Source organism: Lates calcarifer, linkage group LG5 (genome assembly GCF_001640805.2).
Source record: "Lates calcarifer isolate ASB-BC8 linkage group LG5, TLL_Latcal_v3, whole genome shotgun sequence".
NCBI lineage: Eukaryota > Metazoa > Chordata > Actinopteri > Centropomidae > Lates > Lates calcarifer.
The window spans coordinates 24,662,381-24,681,619 of NC_066837.1; the positions used below are offsets into that span (position 1 = coordinate 24,662,381).

The following is a 19,239-nucleotide window of genomic DNA, read 5'->3' on the forward strand; positions in this document are numbered from 1 at the left end:
GTTAAACACAAAGAAGAATATAGCACTATTCTCAACTGAACTGCTCTTCGTGTTGTGAGTGGGAAACGTATTACTAAAATAACGTCTATGTTGATGTCCTGTACATCACCATGATCCTGTTGCCGCATCGCATCCAGATCCAGACTCTCATTCTCCTTATAGAACAGTCGAAAACGCTCAAATGTGTGTGAGTACACTTTCGCTGCATCAAAGGCAAACTGCAGTGATTCCTACGAGGAAGAATAAATCAGGTCCATACATATGAAGTACTGTTTAGACATGGTAAAATATCCAAAGATAGAAAGCGGGGTAAAGTAACTACTAACCTTGATGTTTTGGATGATGCTTTGAAGGTGGCTATCAGTCTCTATGATGGATTCTAAACTTGGGCCAGCTTCATATTTATGTTCCAATACCTGACAGATGACAAACACTAATAAAAACTAACCTATAGAGAGCCTATATCACAGATACATTACAGTGTAGTAGTATCGGAGCACTTTCATAGCAACAATCAACATTAACATTTACAACAACTAAGTTTACAACAAGTAACAACTAACTTTGACATTTTATTACTACCTCAAAATCTTTAGGTTGTGTCATGGAATCAAAATCAGGATCTGCAGTAAGTGTATTAACTGACATCACTGTCCTCTCAAACCACCCAATGACCTCTGAAATAGTCTCCTGTAAAATAAAAAAAAGCAAGGATAAACACATATGCACATTCTGCTTGGCAGTATACTGTAGGATTGGAATTAAATGGGAGAGTAATACAGTTCATAACAATTTGGGAAACAAACCTTAAAGTTCTCCTCAGTGGGTTTGTAGGTCAAAGCATTTGTGTCCAGCATCAGCTCAGAGGTGAACAAAGGCTGGACACAGGGAGTTTCTGACTGAAGACACAGCACACAAAACTTAACTGAATACTGGTCTGTGTCCAATACAGTAATTACAGTGGTGTCACTGATGAAAACACTGAAACAATGTCTTACCTTCCTATCTATCTCTTCATCAGCAGGTTCAGCAACAGCTTCAGAGTGCCGGCTCCAGCTCTGAATGGCAGCATGGCTGGGCGTTAAACGTACCTGCTCCTGGAGTACATCCAGTAGTTTTGCCACTGCATTCACCACCAAGTTGTGCAAGGTGTTGACAACCAAATAGTCAACAAGACGGATGAAGCTGGGTAGGTGAGAGACAGAGGGGTTGGACTGCATTCATGAAATAGATGTGTTACTAATGACATTAACAATGGTTCTGTTCTATTCAAGTATCCCAATCTGCCACAGTTTTCGTTAATTTCATATGAAATTAATTTCATAATTAATTTGAATAAGAAATTAATTTCATAATTAATTTCATAATTTACATCAGTGTTTCCATATAATAACATGTCAAAATAAAAATGAGAGCAAAGAGTATATAAAGGAAGTAAATTCAAGACAGGTACCCACCAGACAAGGCGGCTAGAGAGAAAAGTCTGGTTGATCTGCGTAATCAGTGTCTCCTGATGGTCCTCTTGATCATCTGTGTCAAACAGAGGGTACTGTCAACCATTTAACACTGTGATCCATATATGTACACTCAAGTGTGTTCATGTACAGTGTATGTACGCACCTGGGTTTTTTGAAGCGGATCGATTTTCCAACAAGTAGTTGCGACAAGCACAAACTGCCACCTCCTTCACCAAGTCTTGAAACTTCTCCAAGTCATTCAAAATCTATCAATAATAAACAAATGAAGGCTATGACTTTCTGAGGATGTTAACAAACACATACAAAATGCATATATATGCATGTCAAATATCTGGACCAATTTTGGTAGGAATGTATAATTGCACCTCCTGTAGTTGTTTGAACTGGGCATCCTGGAACTCTTGCAGCGTGTAAGTGTGCTTTTTTTCCATGTGACACAAGCCTGTGTCTCTGATTTGGTAACACATCTTCCTGATATCTATCAGTGCAGGACTTAGAGACTGTAGGACATTTACATATGTTACCAGCAACATCATATGCACAATACTGAAATTAATGTAAACCTCAAAGACAGTTTCTTTCAGTGAGCATATTTACTGTAAATAGTGCTCCGTATTCAAGATCACTAAGATTGGTTGAGACAAAGTTTAGACCAATACACACAATCACATACCTCACTGACAATGAACAAACGGTTTCGGAGGGACTCCCTTGCCAAATGAATCTTCTTGGCACGGACTTTAGCGCGCCAGAGATAGAAAGGTTTCCACTTTTTGAAGAGGGTAAAGAAGGGGATGCGGATCATCTTGCAGTGGTAGCTGTACTCCTGTTCCCAGCGATCAAGGGTAATAAAGTCAATCTCATCTTCACACACCGATATTACACCGTCATGGCTGATCATCAAAAAGTCCTCCTTACTATACTCATAAATTTGACAATCGGTGGGAACACCCGAGTGTCCACCACCCTTAATGGAAAAGGGCCGTCTGGGGGGACAAGGAGGTGATACATCCTGGGACAACTGAGGAGTGGAGGAGCAGTTGAAAGACATAAGCAAAGATGAATTTTCTCTTGCAAGTCTCTTGCATTTAAAAGAAATGAACAATTAATTTTTGGCTTTAAAAGAAAAAGCTTTGTCAACCACTTGCATCGAGAGACCACTGTGACTAAAGTTACATTTTGATAAATTCACCACAGTTTTGATCTTAGATTTATAAAATAACTGCGTAGCAGAGATACTTTTGAGGAACCTGCCCATCATGCATGAAAGTAATGCTTATTTTCTTCTCATACACAGCTGTCACTGACCTTGGTAGTGGTTTGCAGCGGAGGTAGGTGGACAGGCAATTGTTCATGGTGCCTGCGTAAATGCTCTCTTTGTTGTGGTGAAGGTGACAGAGTGTGCCAGCCTGGGAGAAACATCCGCTTACTGGCTTTTAAGTGGCTGAGAGTAGGATCTTTCCGTTTCACACTTCTGTTCAACACAGCCTACATTAAGGAGGGGAAACTGACATTCACAAAAGATCCATATCTGTATATTTTAAACTGATCCTAAACTGGGTAATGTTAATATTAATGTTATTGCAACAGTAATGTTAGCACACTTTTTCAACTTGTTTAATATCTGTGAACACTGTCTTATTGAGTGAGCATTGACTTCAAAAAGTATCCAAACATCACATTTTTTTAAGTAATGCTTATTTTCTTCTCCTACATGTCTGTTACTGACCTTGGTAGTGGATTCTGCAGGAAGTAGGCAGACGGGCAATTGTTCGTTGTGCATCTGTGGCTGCTCTGTTTGTTGAGGTGAAGGTGATTGAGTGTACCAGCCTGGAAAAAACATCCGCTCCCGGGCTTTTAAATGGTTGAGAGTAGGTTCTCTCCGTTTCACACGTCTCCTCAGCACAGCCTATGGGGAAGAGGAAGAAACTGACATCTACAAAGGATCCATATACTTTAATTACTATAAACCTGAGCCAAGATTAATATAAATTAATAGTATGGGAGCTACTTAATCCTGAGTACAGTAGATGGCATTACATATTTTCCCAGATTGATTTTAGCTTGCTAGGTCTTACCTGTGAGTCTTTAACATGGACTGGAGGTCTTGGTAGGATAACAGTGCTCTGTAGTTCAGGGAGCTTGTGAAGCCGTTCTGGTACTGCATGTCAAGTGGAATTTAAGTTTACTACTTACATTTAATTAAAGAGTTGCCTAACCAGTTGGCCTATTAGTTATGCAGGATGTAACACACACTGTATAATTAATAAACAACTGCACATTTTCATAAGACCAAATAGCCCTGTATTTTTTCAGCCTATGTCTGGACTCACTTTCCTTGCTTGGGCCAGGGTGGCTCGACAGGGGCGTCGTCGGAGATGAAGAGGCCATGACTTCACAGACTCTGGAACAGAGAGGGACAGCAGGACAAAGGAGGAGTAATAGTACAGTGGTAAAGTCAGTTGAAGTAAGGTCACTGAAGACCAAGTAGCAAACTAAGAAATATTTGTTATTTACCTTCGCAGCTCACTTATTAGTAGCTCAAGTCAAATTTTATTTTCCACATAGCGCTAACTGCAAACAATACATAAGAACATTTCTGTGTTAAAGGGAATTGTGTATGTGGTTAATATTAGCTTGCTAAGTTAACCTACTTAACTAGACTAGGTAATGTTAACGTAAGTTAATGTTATTTCAAACGGTAAAGCGAACAGTAACCAACTTTTTCAACTTGTTTAATATCTATAAACACTGTCTTAGTAAGTATGCAGTCTCCAAAAAGTATCAGACATGCCTACCGTATCAAATATTCACCTCCGAAATGTTTATATATCTTTATAAAAGGTCTAAAACATCGTTGACTTCGTTTAATGCGCAGCAATGGTTGTTGGCCAAGCGGTGAGGTTTATGGTTTCCTAGCAACAAAAGTCTCTCCCGGCATGCAACATAACCAAACAAAGGCACATTGCTCGTTTTGTGTTTCAGGCTGACGTTTTTTGTTTGTTTGTTTGTTTTTGTTGTTGTTGTTTGTTTGTTTGTTTGTTTTTTGGACGCAGGCAATATGACAAATGCATCCGAGTACATGCCACACAAGTACCAAAGTCTTTTAATTCCAATAAACCCCTATACCTAAACACACAATAAAGACCACAGTGTATTTTGAAGGTGTTTATTTTGAAATTATAAAAAGGGGCCATTTTACATACTAAATATTACATATAAAATACACCAGAAAACCTTTGGAACAACAATTGAGTATGTTGCTGCCATTTAATCACCACAGCACTGACAAAAGCATTGCTGTCTTATGCCATTGGCCAAAATGTTCATATCATATTAACAAAAGGAACAAAGCATTGCTACATCATTTTTCCAATAACACAGTGACAAGTAACCATTATACAGTCTCTGGATCAACCATGGCTGTTTTCCTTCTTTGCGATGCCAGTATGCTCAGCTGTTAATAAAAACAAAAAATAAAACATAAAACATATGGTACAGGAGATAAATAAATAAATTCAGTGTTCAATCAGATATCAGGGTAACTGCAAAAATACATACTTGTCCATGTAAGAGAAGCATCATCAACATATCTCTACAGAGAGCACATAGTTACCCATACCTGTTGTGCTGCAGTCGTTGCCCTTTGTTCAGCTTGTGTCAATCGTCTCTGGAGACGATTTGTCTTCTCTTGATACTCTGAAAGCTGCCTCTCATACTGCACAGGATAGAAACATACCAATTAGTTACATGAAGTCAGACACACGAGGGTCACAGAGTTAAAGCTTTTGTTTTCAACACCTTCAAGTAACAAAGAACACGTGGTGCAATTATCACTATCCATTATTGTAGGTATATTTTTCTGGCTTTTCTGGCATTAAAACACACAGAAACGTCATACTATTAATTAGTACCATTCCTCATTAGTACCATTCCCTGAACCTGTGAATTGGCCCAAAAATCACAGATTTCTCTTGTCAGCTCTCATCAGTCCTGCCTTATTTTACACCTTTTGCAACTAAATATGTGTTGTTTCTCATATGTATACAGTAAAAAGTGTTAACACAGTACAGTCTACATAAAGTGAAACTTTTCCCAACTTCCTTTGTCACACTGCTTGATGCCGCCTGGCATCTAATGCTAATGCTGCTAAGTAAAATGCCTCCTGCTTCTTGTCTTTTTTTAGCTGCTTGTCTGAGTGCAATTACAAAGGAGGCCTGACATTTTCAGAGGCTAACATTAGCTGAAGAGGACTGAACAGCAAAGGGCAGCTCCTCGCATCAGGTAGAAGACAGTATCCTACAGTGCAGGACACTTCCCCTTAAAAGACCACAACTTTTGAGGATCATTCACTGTGTCATCTTTGTAAATTCTCCAGTAGTAGAAATAAAGTGGTGTGTAGGTTACACATACCTCAGCAATGGTATTATGGTCAGTTTCGAGCTGCATCTCTAGCTCGTGTGAGCGCTGCTTCTGCCGATTCAGCTCTGCCCTGAAACAAACATTGAGGGAAAAAAAAGATAAGAGCCAAACTGTCTCTCACAAAGAAAAACAAAAACATTTATAAAGCTTTATTTTCAAGTGTTTCAGCATGTTCAATATTTCCAATACATCTCAGCGTAGTACAGCTGTCGCTGAGGGCAAAACAACTTCAAGTGGTAAGTCAATTTTTGTTTCAACTGTTATCAAAATCTTTAGTGCTCCACCTTCGCTGATGCTTTTTCTATGATCCAGTGTGATAAAACTCACAATAAAAACAGTCCTTAGGCAGTGAGGTACTGAAGGAATATTTTCTTATTCTATTATTTAATAGAGACAGTGTCTATGTTTGATTTTAAAGAATGCTGTATTAAATATTACTGAATATATTTAATCTATAGTCTCATATTAGGGGCCAGAACTGTTGGCTTAACAGCACTCTGTCAGTTACTGACTAGTTTCCATTAGACTGGTTATCATTGTACGCTTCATTTTGCAGGGTTTATTTAGCCATAAAATGTTTGCTCAGCCTGGTTGCTCTTTTTGAGCACCACACTTAACTACACAAGGTAAATATACACTAAACCCACACTGACAATTGTTGTTACTAGGCAAATTTTTTATTATTACGTTCCCTGTCTATTTTAAGATTCTCAACTCATATTTTCTATCCTTCCCTTTCTTAGGTACCTGCTTCTACTGTAGCTGCCTCTACTGACTCTTACTTGAGGCCTGCAATTTTAGTCTCAAAGGCCTGGACCAGATTCTTTGCCTCTTCCTTCCAGCGCTGATTGCTTTTCTGCTGTGCTGTGAGGAGTCGTGTCAGATCAGCACTGGAGCTTCGGCTGCTCTCCTCAAGCTCCCTCACCCGTGCGTCGAGTCCCTGCTCCTTCAGGCTGTACTCCTGCTCCATCTGTGATACCTGGACAAGGGCAGCAGATTGAGGACGTTTGTGAACATAAGGTCGCCCTGCTAGCTCACAATTCATTTAAACAGGTAACGAAGACACATATCTGATCTTGTGTGACTTATAAGAATGGACTCTACATTTCCAGTCAGTAACATCACTTTATGCAAGCATGACTTGTGTGCGAACTATGTATTTTATTGTTCATATCTCTCGGTCTTTAGTTCTGCCACCTATGCAAGAATTTCTTTCAATAATGGCTTTCCAGCTGTTAATCGAAATGGTTGTCTGACAAACACTTAAGATCAGCAGGCTGAACAAATACATTTTTCATTCACCTGCTGCTTTCATCATGTTGTTGTGAGGAGTACTACACACCCAATAAAAATAGTTGTATTATATGATCTATGGCCTTTGAAAGAGTCTGAGAAAATAATGCTGATAATGATGACATCTAGGTAAATCTCAACTTTGCTTGGAAACAACAAACTTAGAGCAGAAAACCTGGGTTGCAAACTGGAAGAGTGAAGTTTTGAATGATCTGGGCAGGTACTGAAAGTTGATCCACACTTGGGCCTCTGCTGCAACAATTACGTCTGTTCATTAAAGCCATGTCAGTGGCATGGCTTTATTTTCAAACGGATGACACTCAGTCAGCTGTTGACCACTTTGGTCCAGACTGAAAATATCTCCACTCTCAGATGGACTTCCATGAAATTTGCATTCATGGTCCTCAGGGGGTGAATCACACTGGCTTTGGTGACCCCGTCTTTACCTGACTTCTTTTGGTTCTTGGTGGCTATATCTTAGATGGATTTCTGTGAAGACATATCCAGAGTTTTTGCTTACCCTGTGGCATTTCATTTAGTAGATGGATTGGCTGCCACTCTCTAGCACCACCATGAGGTTGATATTTGTGTTTTTTATGAAATGTCTGCAGAACTATTGACTAGAAAATTAGAAGATGCTCATGTTCCCCTCAGGATGAACTGCAATAACTTCATCTAGTCATCCTCAGGTCAGAATTGTCAGAAGTGTCTCACTCTTGCTGTTTTGCAAACACTCTTAATCCTTGTTTTAATAGTTTTTCATAAGTATGGAAAAATGTTACTGAATCACTGGAGTACCACCACAGGCAGACCGTCCGTCCTTTACTCCCCTTGTGTCTATTCCACAGCCTCTCTTCTTCTTCCATTCTTCCTTTCATCATTATAATACTGTAGGTCAGCATTCTGGCCTTGTATAGTTTCACCTATTGCAGTCCCTTCTTTCCCATTCTGTGTTTCCTAACACCAACTTATTTAAATGTGTCTTTTCTGGCTGATCTAGTAGAAAGCACCTATCCCTTCACTCCCTGTAACTGTTAAGTTACCTGTTGTTTGGCCCTTTTTTGGACCAGCAGGGAAGCCTTGCGCAGCTCATCCATCTCCCTACGGACCTGCAAGTTCTCCTGTTGCAGATGGAGCCGCTCCTCACTGACACTAACACAGTCGTCCCGGGCTGCAGCCAGAGAGCACTGTAGCCGCCGCACTTCCTCCTGACACCGGGACAGCTCCTCACTGTAGCTGCAGATGGATGGACAGATAAAGAGAGAAAGAGCAGGAAACATTTACAAAGGTAGTAGTTTATTCTAACATATTTCCTTGGCAGCACAGTGGTGCACTGGTCAGCACTGTCGCCTTAAAGCAAGAGGGTTCCGGTGTGTTTTCTGTGTGGAGTTTGCATGTTCACCCTGTGCCTGCATGGGTTCTCTCTGGGTACTCCGGCTTCCTCCCATAGTCCAAAAACATGCAGTTTAGGTTAATTGGGGACTCCCAATTTCCTGTAGTGTGAGTGTGAATGTGAGTGTGAATGGTTGTTTGTCTTGTGTTGGCCCTGAGATGGACTGGCGATCTGTACAGGGTGTACCATGCCTCTCACCCAATGTCAGCTGGGATAGGCTCCAGCCCCCCGGCGACCCTTATGTAAAAGTGGTATAGATAATGAATGGATGGATATTTCTTGCCTGACAGACTGATCTATCCCATTATATTCTACATTTACAGAGGTTGTAGTTTATTCTGACAGATTTTGTTGGAATTATTGCTTTTCATTGTTTAACAAGTCATACAAAGGACTTGTTTTTAAGTTAGGGTTCCTTCAGTGTTCATCGTTTAGGAGATTTTTACTGGGAGCCAGTCTATCCACAGAAGTTTGACATTAAAATTCAATTTCCCTGTGACACTCTTGCACATACAAAGGACATAAAAAGGGGCTGCGAGGGGGGTTGTTTGCTCAGCTTGTGTCTCTGAAAATCCTTCACCTGGTTTAAGATTATAGTTCAAATGTTAGAAAAAGTGATGGTGATGTGACTTGAAACAGTAAGAAAGTAGGTGGCTGAAAATGTTTTAATTTCATGCCATCTTGCCAACAGCCAGTAAAACACTGATATAAGAGGGAATGGAGTAAAGGTGAAGAGCTATACTACAAGTATTAACTGTTCTACTTACTCCATGTCCATCTTTTTTAGTTTATTCTGGGTGCTTTGTAGAGTGAGGCTCATGTCTTCCTTCATCCTCTCTGCATTCAGACACCTCTGATGAAGAGCATCAATCTTCCTGAACTCTGGCTCTGCCCTGCCCTCCTTATACACCTAGAAAAAAATACAATACCAAATACCATATAATAAAACACTGAACTCTGGATCTAGCTTCGGCAGATTCTGTCTTGTGGTTTCACTATTACTTTCATAGATACCTTCTCCAGTTCTTCCTCTACAGCTTTTCTCTCTCGCAGAGACCTTTCAATCTGAGACTCTTTATCTGCACACTCCTAGAGAGGTAGAAGAGCGAACAAGGACAGTCAGGGGAGGGAGGATTGGAGACAGTGTGAAAAAGATGAGTAGACAGGTAAAGATAAAAAAGGATTTTGTGTGATTTTGGAAGGAATTTGTCCGTAGCAGGACAGGTTCTTACCAACTGCAGTGCAGACAGCTCCTCGGCCATACGGTGAATTTGAACATTGCACTGCTTGCGCACATTTTCCACCTGTTAAAGACAAAGTCACACAGCTCAAATATGGGCAATGACTGCAGGGATCTGGGGAGTGTAATTGCTTTGCATTTTTTTCTGTTAGACAGACAGTAACTTTTATTCGACAAAAGAGGAGGTACTTGAGTTGGAGACTTAACTCAGCTTAAGTTCAAAAGTTGAGTTGAAACATATGTGAAGAAAGTTATCCATATCCAGACTTTTGCTATGACTCGGCATCACATTCAGATTACTACAGTACATTACAGAAGTCATTTGAAAATTACTAGTCCACACCTTTGAGGCTGTGAGGATTTTCTTGTGTGAGCCATGCTTTAGGAATGAGGTGTTCCAGTGTGCCTAGCAAGCACTTGGCTTTAATACTAAAGATTCTGGGAAATAGGAAAAGCAGACTAGTAGAGGAAATGACAGTAATATGTAAAATATAATAATTTGTATGAAATAAAAGATTAAAGGTCAAGATGCAATCTAGACTGACTGACTCAAAATAAAGGGATAAAGGTCTTATAAGAATCAGGAGAAGTATTACTATAGCAATGCATTGATTGCAGTTCAATGTGAGATAACTTAGGATATCATAAGATAGCAGCCTTAAGACAAATCAGTTAACCTAAGCCACTAATTACTGATTCACTCAAACCTCACCTCATTAAACTGGATCATTCATTCAAAGTATTTCATTTCTAAAATGTTTTATTTAATAAATGTTATTTCCATATGTATAAGAAGTGATGCTAGCTTTGGTCATTCTGGAGGCACTGGATTTGAAGATGCTGACTGTGTTCAAGGTTTCATCTCCAGCACAGGTACCTTGGTTCCATTCTTTCCATCTCTCCCCTGATTTCCTGTCACCTCTCTATTGTCCACTATCAAAATAAAGGAAAAACACCCCCCAAAACAGTGTGTGATGATGAAAGTTGGAATTCAGTACTCTTCTTAGTCTGTTGCACTAGATGCCTGCAAAAATGAGGCCCACTCTTAAAAACACTCTGCTGTGCTATGTGTTGTGCATTGTGCTACTTGAGGTCAAAACTCCCCAGGGTACCTTTAAGTTCATGTCCCTATTTTGGGAAACTCAACCTCTCGCATATTATCTGTCCAAGTGGTGCTGAAGTCCTCAGGTAAGTCTGAGGTCTGACTACCAATGTAAGCAGTTTGGGGATTAATTCCTCATTACACATGCTTATCTCAATGCAGAATGGCTTTAAATGAAGATGAGGGAAAGAGTAGATTATTGTGGAAAAAGCTGCCTCACTTTGGCTGCAATGTTTAACCATAACCTCTAACTCCATGACATAATTACCTGGAAGGTAAAAAAGCAAAGGCGAGGTAAGGCCTCTCACATCCACTGTTAATCTCTAAAATATCATCCTCTGTTGAAGGCTAGCCAGAGACTAAGATGACAGCCAACAGTGCAGTCATACTAGGCCTCATTAACAGGATTAAACAGTGGAAGGGCCTGATGAATAAGACCCATTAATAGAGAATTAATCACCATGTCTCTGACTGAGATTAGGCAGGAGGAAAGAGCAGTGTTTTGCTTTTGGATTAGTGGGTCATGTCTTAGAAAAATACTAGGGCTGATGAACTGGTACAGCTGGAGGCTGCACTGCCATATGAAGCTAATTTCAATCAAATTTTAATATGCATTTGTTTGAGTAAGTATACAGTTGGAACCAAATATTTTGATATCATCCAGTGAAATGCAATAGACATCACACAGCACAGCTGTAGTTTAGACCAGATAAGTTATCCTGGGCTGTGTTAGTATGTTTTGTTCTGGTAAACAATAGATAATAAATGCTGAAATAAGGTACATTCAGAAGTTTAAAAGCAGATTTTAGTCACACACAAATAACATGGAGGTCATTTAGCAGAATAAGCTCTGACCTGTTAAATATTTTGTAACTGATGACCAAATAGATATTAAAGCCTATTCCAGACAACTATCACTCTGTCATGGCGTTTCAGTGTTAACCTCTGCACAAACAGTCCACCAGTTCTTGCTCAGAGTCATGCAAAATTTCCCACCTCTTTTCTGGTGCGGACTGCAGCATCCTGGATCAACTGTTTGATGGCCTCCTTTGTCTTCTCTAGCTCTTCTATCCTTTGTTTCTCTCTTAACAAGGCCTGAAGGGAGGGGGTGAAGACAGACACAGATACACATTTCAGTGGGAAAAGTTATATAATGCTGAAGGGATGTGGACACTTGTCAGAGGATAGGAGAGCTTAAAATACTGAGGGGAAGGCTTGGTCAGTGAAAAAGAATAAAGAAACAGGAAAGAGATATAAATAAAGTAATAAAGGAAGGGAAATTTAAAATTTATACAGCCTGTTCAAGGCAGTAATGTTGTGCCTTTATTCTGCCTCTCCATTCTGTATAAAAACTATGGAATGGGGGGCATTGTTGTTCAGCCTTTCAGCCAGCAGTGGAGGTAGCCACAGAGCCCATCTAAAGCCTGTGTAAAAGGGAGAGAACGCATTGCTGGACAGACGCTCATGCTGTTGTGTAACAAGTCATGCCATCTAGAACCACACACCCGAGGGTGGCACCATGTCAGCTTTGTTTGGTTCAGTGTAAACAAGGGGCTAAAGACAGAGCGACTGTGGTCACCTGGTCCTTCTGCAGTGCAGCCTCTTCAGCCACCTGAACGCTCTCTCTGACTTTGGCCAAGGCCTCATATTTCTCCTCCTCTAGGGTGGTGCAACGTGCCTGGAGTTCCCCCAACTTTCTCTCCCACACAGTTTGCTCTCTGCGAACAGACTCTGCCTCCTGAGATGTAGCCTTTAACCTGGCAATGGAGGAAAGGAGTGAGTACCAACAACTCTGATGTAAAATACAATCACTTTCCCAAAGATTCAAGCATAGAACTGCTCCATAAGCTCAACTACTGTTAATGTTGTTGGGCTGCAGCTATATATTTTTAGCCACTTTGAAAAACAGCATGTGGTGTGATCATATCTAGTGACTCACTTCTAAAACACACTGAGATTCTTCAAATTTCATCAATCATTTACACAATTTTCACATCATTTTATTATTCTACTAATAAATCTCAAATTTACATATAAGAGCTCTATAATAAAGTTGACAGGGTCAGAGGAGAGTAGAAACATGCTTAAGGGCAAAGCAGCAGTGTAACATGTGCTCACCTGGCCTCTAGCTGGCTCAAGGCTGCCTGGAGCTGTTGGAGCCGCCTGTCTGCTGCATCCTCTCGGCCCTGAGTCTCTGCCACTTCTTCCTCCTAAATACATACACACGAGGCTGTCAGAGCAGGGTTGCACAAAACCAGGATTTTTAATTTTTCCTGATTAATTACATTGATTTGTCGCTTTGTTTAAAAATGATGCCCAACAGCTAAAATAACCAAAACCCAGTCTGGATCGAGTTCTCCTCTACCTTCCCCACTCCCATTAGGTGGACAACCAATTTTCTTTTGCAATATCTTCTCCCTCTATGCATTTCTTTCCTTCACTCACCCGTCTCTGCACCTGTTCCTGAAGATTCTGCAGCAATTTGGTCATCTCATCCACTTTTGCTGTGGCCGTCCTCAGTTCAACCTTGGTTTGCCTACAGCAAGAAGAGAGAGAGCGAGAGAGAGAGAGCGAGAGAGAGAGAGAGGGGGGGGGGGGAGGGGGGGGGGGAGGGGGGGACAGAGAGAGAGGGGACAATACTTCAAGCACGTAACAACATAGAAAACTGGCTGCCATATTGAATTTTTAGTCGCCTTATTTTGCCAGCTTAATCACCTGAGCTGGCTGTGTAGCTCCTCCATCTCTGTGCTCTGCTCTGTCACCGTCTTCAGGAACTGCTGGTTGGTCTGTGTGTGGCAAGAAAGACAAGACTGCCATTTGTGTGGCATGACTTCTATTGCGCGCTTTATCTCAAAACCACCTTAAAACTTCTGTGTCGAAACTTTGCTATGTCATTTGAGAACAAACCATACAGAGCCTTCGTCAGTCATCCACTGCCACAAAGTCACTTGTTGCCTCATACTGAATAAGGTTGCTTGTATGACAAGTCACAGAGAGGGACGCAAAGGGCTTGCCTCATTAAAAATGCATCAGAGGGATATAGTATTACTTTCTCCTCACACACTGTATTGTGTCCAAAGTAAGCACTAGGCATATGTGTGTGTGTGTTTTTATGGGTTTTTGCTTGAATAAATATGTGCAAAATATGCTGTGTGCCTTAATTTCTAAGTAGGGTTGAGCCTCAGTCTGGTTAACTGTCTCTCTAAACAGAGTCTGAACAGTTTGGCGCATTGACTGTACGGTGAGAGAGAGAGAAAGAGAGAAAGATAGACTAGTGTACAAACGTATAAGCTGGAAAAAGAAAAAGCTAAAGTAGTTAGAGGATTACCAAGCAAGCTGACAGTCAATTATCCAACCAAGACACTCCTGGCTGACTACCAGAGTGATTTAGACACTGATTCATTTAGTTACAAGATTAATTATTAGAGCAGAGTTCATTTTGGAGAAGTGCACACCATTTCGATCCCATGGCTAATTAGGGGGCAATAATTTAACACACCTTTAATTAACCGTCACTTACCGATTCCAGTTTCTGATTGGCCACTTGGAGTTTGTGTGAGTGCTGCTGGAACTGAACAAGCTGATCCTGTGATGGAAAAAAGGGGACATTCAGTAAAACTCAACTGCTTGTAATTACCTCATGTTTATATCAAGCATTAACTAAAACCAAACTGCTCTAATTAACCTCATCTCTACAATAATGGCTCCATCTAGTGGTGAAATGCTGATGTTCGAATAATGTGCTTGCTCTGCATGTTAATGCAGTAATACTGAACCTTGAGCTGCTGTCTCTGAGCATCGTGGATCTGTCTGTCAGAGATGGTTTTCTGGTAGACCTGCTGGAGGCGGTCTAGCTCCTGGGCTGCCGTCTGCCATAGCTCCATGGCCTGCATCCTCTCCTAAGCACATACACATAAAAATTAACACACGGTAAAGAAACTGTTGCTTTCTTTCAAGGAATTAGATGAGAAGAACAACACCAAGCACCTTGGTGCATTCAGCAAATACAGACACTGGAAGCATGACAAACAGCTGGACTCAGTCAAACAGAAATAATATCTTTTAATGAGTTCCAAAAAATCACTCAGATTTTATTCAGAGTTGTGAGAGTGCGCAAAAATGGCAACTTCATTATAAGGGTAGCACTGTGTATATCCACTGGGACCAGCTGTTGTTGTTGCTGTTATCAGTTAATAGCACCAATGCATGAGCTAACTACACAGCACACACACACTAACGATACAGTGAGTAAATATGACAGTTTAAAAGCACCACTGACAAAGATCGAATGGCTGTTTCCCCCACTCACTACAGAATGCACAGGTCTTCTAATCTATTGTTCAGTAACCCCAAATGTACACAGCATCCAGCTGCATCAAATTCAGTTTACTGTCAAAGGACAACATCCATACTGAAAAACTTAAGCCAGAGAATGTTCGGCATGCTTGAAAGATTACTTAAATGATCATTCAATGCAGATTCATTTTCTATCGATCAGCTACTCAATTAATCAACTAATTGTAGCAACTCTTAAAATATGTAAACTAGAATGGCACTCAGTAGAGCATATATCACTGCCATGGCCAAACAATCCTACACATGTCCATCTAACTCTTATAGTAGATAAATAAAACTTAACAGGGAGTAATCTGAAAATAGAATTGATGTATTTGACATATCCACCCCTTTATCCAGATCTGCACCAAAATTGAATGAGTTCTTCCTTGACCTATATCAGTTTGGCAAGTTTGACAAATCAGTTAATATTTTTGCACAAAACTGTTGACAAATAAACAAATACACAAACAAACCAACAAACAGACACAGGTGAAAACATAATCTTGATGGAGGTAATGATAACAACTGTATGTGAATACTGCATTAAAACACAGTATAAGTGATCTGACTGATCGGGACTGAACAGAGGTTTAACTGGTCCTCCCCTGCTCTCCACTGTTTGCTTTTCCTGTTATCTCTCTCCTTCACTGACTACAAACACATTAAAACTAGTTTTGCTGTGACAACATCAGTAATCAATGCAATGTATCACGAAAAATCAGAGTAGTTCACATCTCTGGAAAAAACAGAGCTGCTGTACAAAGACAGTGGAGTGGAAAAAAGAGATTAATATGAGCAGCCCCAGAGGCAGATATAGTGGACACACACAGGCTAGAATGGCCTGCATGTATCAGACATGTGACAGAGACAGAACGCAACACAGCAGGATGTAATGTACATAAAACCGCAAACAAGTGCATTTCCTTCATTATTTAATTATGCCCCATGGCAAATAAAATGCACATTGCAAGTACATAATTGTAATAGTGGACTTTATCTACAAAGATTTAGACATCACATGTGGACATATGCAGACCTGTTCGGACAGTTGGACCTGTTCTTGGAGGTTTCTGATGACTGCTTCCTCCTCCAGTGCACTGCCCTCCATTCCCGAAGCCGCCGGCAGAACATGCAGCTGCTTCTCAACAGACTCCCTCAGCTCTGCATGCAGCCTGGAAAAGATGAGAGTTGTTATTGATGTTTGATATTAAGGAGGTAATTTAAAGAAACAGTTTTAAATTTGCAGATATTTTTTTGATTTTAAATAAAACCCTACAACCTTAATTACTGTCTACTGAGCACTTAATCTGAATTAATGTAAACGGTCTAGGTGCCTTGACTACCAACAAAGAACTAATTACCAACTAAACATACTGCTCATTGTAACCTTATTTAGGCTGGGACATACGAATTACAATTATAATCACTCAGTATGATTCAAGTTAGATAACAACATAATATCAGATATTTTCTAATAACATCGCTCATAAAATGAAAAGCTTGGTTGATTTTGATTGATGCAGTACATCTTCACTATTGCCTCCTATTGTATAAACGCTTTTCCTACCTTTCGTTCTCCTTGACGACTCTCTCCAACTTCACTTTGACATCTGTCATCTGCACCTGTTGATTTAAACAGATTTGCAGAGCACCACTGTGTGTTATTCATTAGGCAAGACATCCTGATACATCTTAGGGCACTTGCAATCACATTCATGCATAGATTTGCCCATTTGAAAAATAACACGACTAAAAAAGATAGAAGGAATCTGTGTTATTGAGAAAAGATCAAGTGATCTTAAGATCAAGAGATATTCATAACACAGCTTTGTCTTAGGCTTTCTACTATTCAGTTTAGTATTTTTCGAGATCTTATATTTATACAGTCCCAGTACTTGGGCATATTTCTACAGTATATCTATAATATTTCAGTAGATGAAGTGAACATATTTGATATGTTTGTCAGTTGTGTGTGTGCGCACCATGTCCTATCACTGTCAGAACTGAGTTTGTGTGCTCCAGTGTCTCAGTATTTTTCACCTGGTATCTCTGCAGCTGCTCAGTCATTGCATCCATGTGCCGTTCATACTCTGCTATCAGAGGAGCCATTATACTGAAACACAGATGAATGATGTCACTTGTGGGGAAAAAAGTATTTCTTTCCAGAGCATTCGTATCAACAGAGGGTTGTTATCCCCGCAACTCTGACTTGCATCAAGAAGATGTTCACTGTGAAACAAACAGTGTGGTGCCTAACCTTCTGTCTGCAATCCAGGGTGCAGGAGACTCGGCACACCTTGCCTCCTCAACCTGATGGACATAAGACAAGCAGGGGTAGAGGTTTAGTCAATTATACGAAATTTTTGTTTCTTTCATCAACAAAACAACACACAGATGAAAAGGTTACAGAGAACAGAGCTTATGTTGACATGTATGTCTTGTTGAAAAACTTACTGAGAAAATAAAAACACATAAATACAAATCTTTACTAAGCATACCAAATAATCATCCTATCCTACCTGAGATGATGTGGATTGATCGTGATGCCCATATTGATACTGGCTGAGTGCAGAATTTAACCTATTGACTGAGAACAAACAGATATACAGGTAAGCATACACAATACATCATTCAGAATTGCCGCATTTTCGGTTGAAAAAGAAAGCAGGAAAACAACTACAAACATCTTGGACATACTGAGCCCTTGCCAATGCAGTCAAAATTTTGATTACAAACTAGTCTTTTATACAGAGTGACAGCAAAACTATGCAAGAAAGAGGGAAGCAAATATGATAGATGGAGAAACAGAAAGATAAAGACATACATGTGAGAAACAAGCAACAAAGCAGATAAAGGAAATCAGAAATACAAAGTTATGAAATTATTACAGATCTGGGCTCATATTCATTAAGCCTGTATAGCTTTAATAATATCAAATCAATACTGCAATAGCAGCAAATGTTTTTTTTTTTTTTTTTGAGTCTACTGGATCGTACTCTGTGCTATCATCTAACAATGCAGATCTACGTAACAATTACTTATGTGTTGTTCATTCTAAGACCTCTGTCAGTTGTTGAGGAAATAATATAAACATTCATCAGTTCTTCAGAGGCTTTAAACTCACAGCAGTTACTACAGGATTCGTGATAAATAATGGCCCTGGTGTGGGTCTATATATTTGTTAAAGTGTGATAATATACTAGATACTAGATATACTAGATACTAACTGTAACGGGACATTACACAGTGGTGATGGAGCCGTCACGTTGACGTGCAGCTCCGTTTAAGGCTAAGATGTCAAATGGCGTCTCATAGATGATGTACGGTCATGGTGGCTTAATTTATACTTATAGCCTGTTTTGTTCTCTATCTGAATATTTAAAGACCAGTATAAGTTGGCCAGGTAGCTGTCAGATAAACCTGGCAAACTGGCATGATCCTCCCTGGTTTGCCCTTACCTTGATCACGCAAAAACTCGATTTCGGCATCCATGTTGAGGGTGTAGTCTAAATAGAAGCAAAACAATTTGCGTTGGCAACTTGAAAACGACTTACTACTAAGCATTAACGTTAAAATACAAACAGCGGGTTGGGTCAATTGTTGTTTTCAAGGTTACGTTTCAGTGTGGGAGTTTAAAGCCCGTCTATCAGCAATACAAGACTCAGCTGAAGATGTTATAAAGCTGCTAAAAGCATTTATTACCCGCGGTTACCTGATGCAGCTAGCGTTAGCTGGTGGAGCTAATCAATCTCAGCTTAGCTTCGCCAGCTACACCTTTTGATGTATATAAGCAAATGGATGAACTGCAACACAACAGGGCATTTTCGGAGATAACGGACACTTATAAAAATATAATATCTGCCAGACGTAAAATTCAAAGTTAAAAGAGGGGTTGTTGTTATAGTCCTCGGTTCCGCCGTCCGTTTTAAAACAAACAAACAACAACCAATGACAATGGAGGTGTGCTCCGCTT

At 40.1% G+C, this 19,239-nt stretch overlaps 2 protein-coding genes across 4 annotated transcripts in view; both read right to left on the minus strand.

Annotated features, from left to right (window-relative positions):
• dnah6 (dynein, axonemal, heavy chain 6) overlaps positions 1–4,389 on the minus strand; it is a 51,549-nt gene extending 47,160 nt beyond the window's left edge. Inside the window, 15 exon segments of the mRNA XM_018664576.2 lie at positions 110–230; positions 327–416; positions 583–690; positions 807–899; positions 999–1,185; positions 1,458–1,530; positions 1,621–1,723; positions 1,844–1,978; positions 2,152–2,499; positions 2,787–2,966; positions 3,208–3,387; positions 3,557–3,639; positions 3,812–3,882; positions 3,996–4,052; positions 4,277–4,389. Of these exon segments, the coding sequence (XP_018520092.1) occupies positions 110–230; positions 327–416; positions 583–690; positions 807–899; positions 999–1,185; positions 1,458–1,530; positions 1,621–1,723; positions 1,844–1,978; positions 2,152–2,499; positions 2,787–2,966; positions 3,208–3,387; positions 3,557–3,639; positions 3,812–3,869 (1,759 nt within the window). The 5' untranslated portion in view covers positions 3,870–3,882; positions 3,996–4,052; positions 4,277–4,389.
• Positions 4,390–4,633: 244 nt separating this feature from the next.
• On the minus strand, positions 4,634–19,207 carry sclt1 (sodium channel and clathrin linker 1). 3 transcript variants are annotated; one of them, XM_018664570.2, is made up of 22 exons: positions 18,969–19,207; positions 18,725–18,772; positions 17,786–17,853; positions 17,524–17,576; positions 17,307–17,379; positions 16,834–16,889; positions 16,303–16,438; positions 14,705–14,827; positions 14,449–14,514; positions 13,644–13,714; positions 13,374–13,464; positions 13,047–13,138; positions 12,508–12,685; positions 11,925–12,023; positions 9,819–9,890; positions 9,601–9,675; positions 9,354–9,496; positions 8,237–8,429; positions 6,683–6,879; positions 5,892–5,970; positions 5,101–5,196; positions 4,634–4,935 (listed from the first exon to the last, which is right to left on the minus strand). In XM_018664570.2, exons 2-22 carry the CDS (start codon positions 18,756–18,758, stop codon positions 4,876–4,878), a joined length of 2,055 nt encoding a protein of 684 aa, XP_018520086.1. In that variant the 5' UTR covers positions 18,759–18,772; positions 18,969–19,207; the 3' UTR covers positions 4,634–4,875. The 3 variants fall into 3 exon arrangements, 2 of the variants coding, with proteins under 2 accessions (XP_018520086.1, XP_018520085.1); XM_018664569.2 differs by having other exon boundaries at positions 18,979–19,206; XR_007813289.1 differs by lacking the exon at positions 4,634–4,935 and having other exon boundaries at positions 5,181–5,196; positions 6,648–6,879; positions 18,979–19,207.
• Positions 19,208–19,239: the final 32 nt, after the last annotated feature.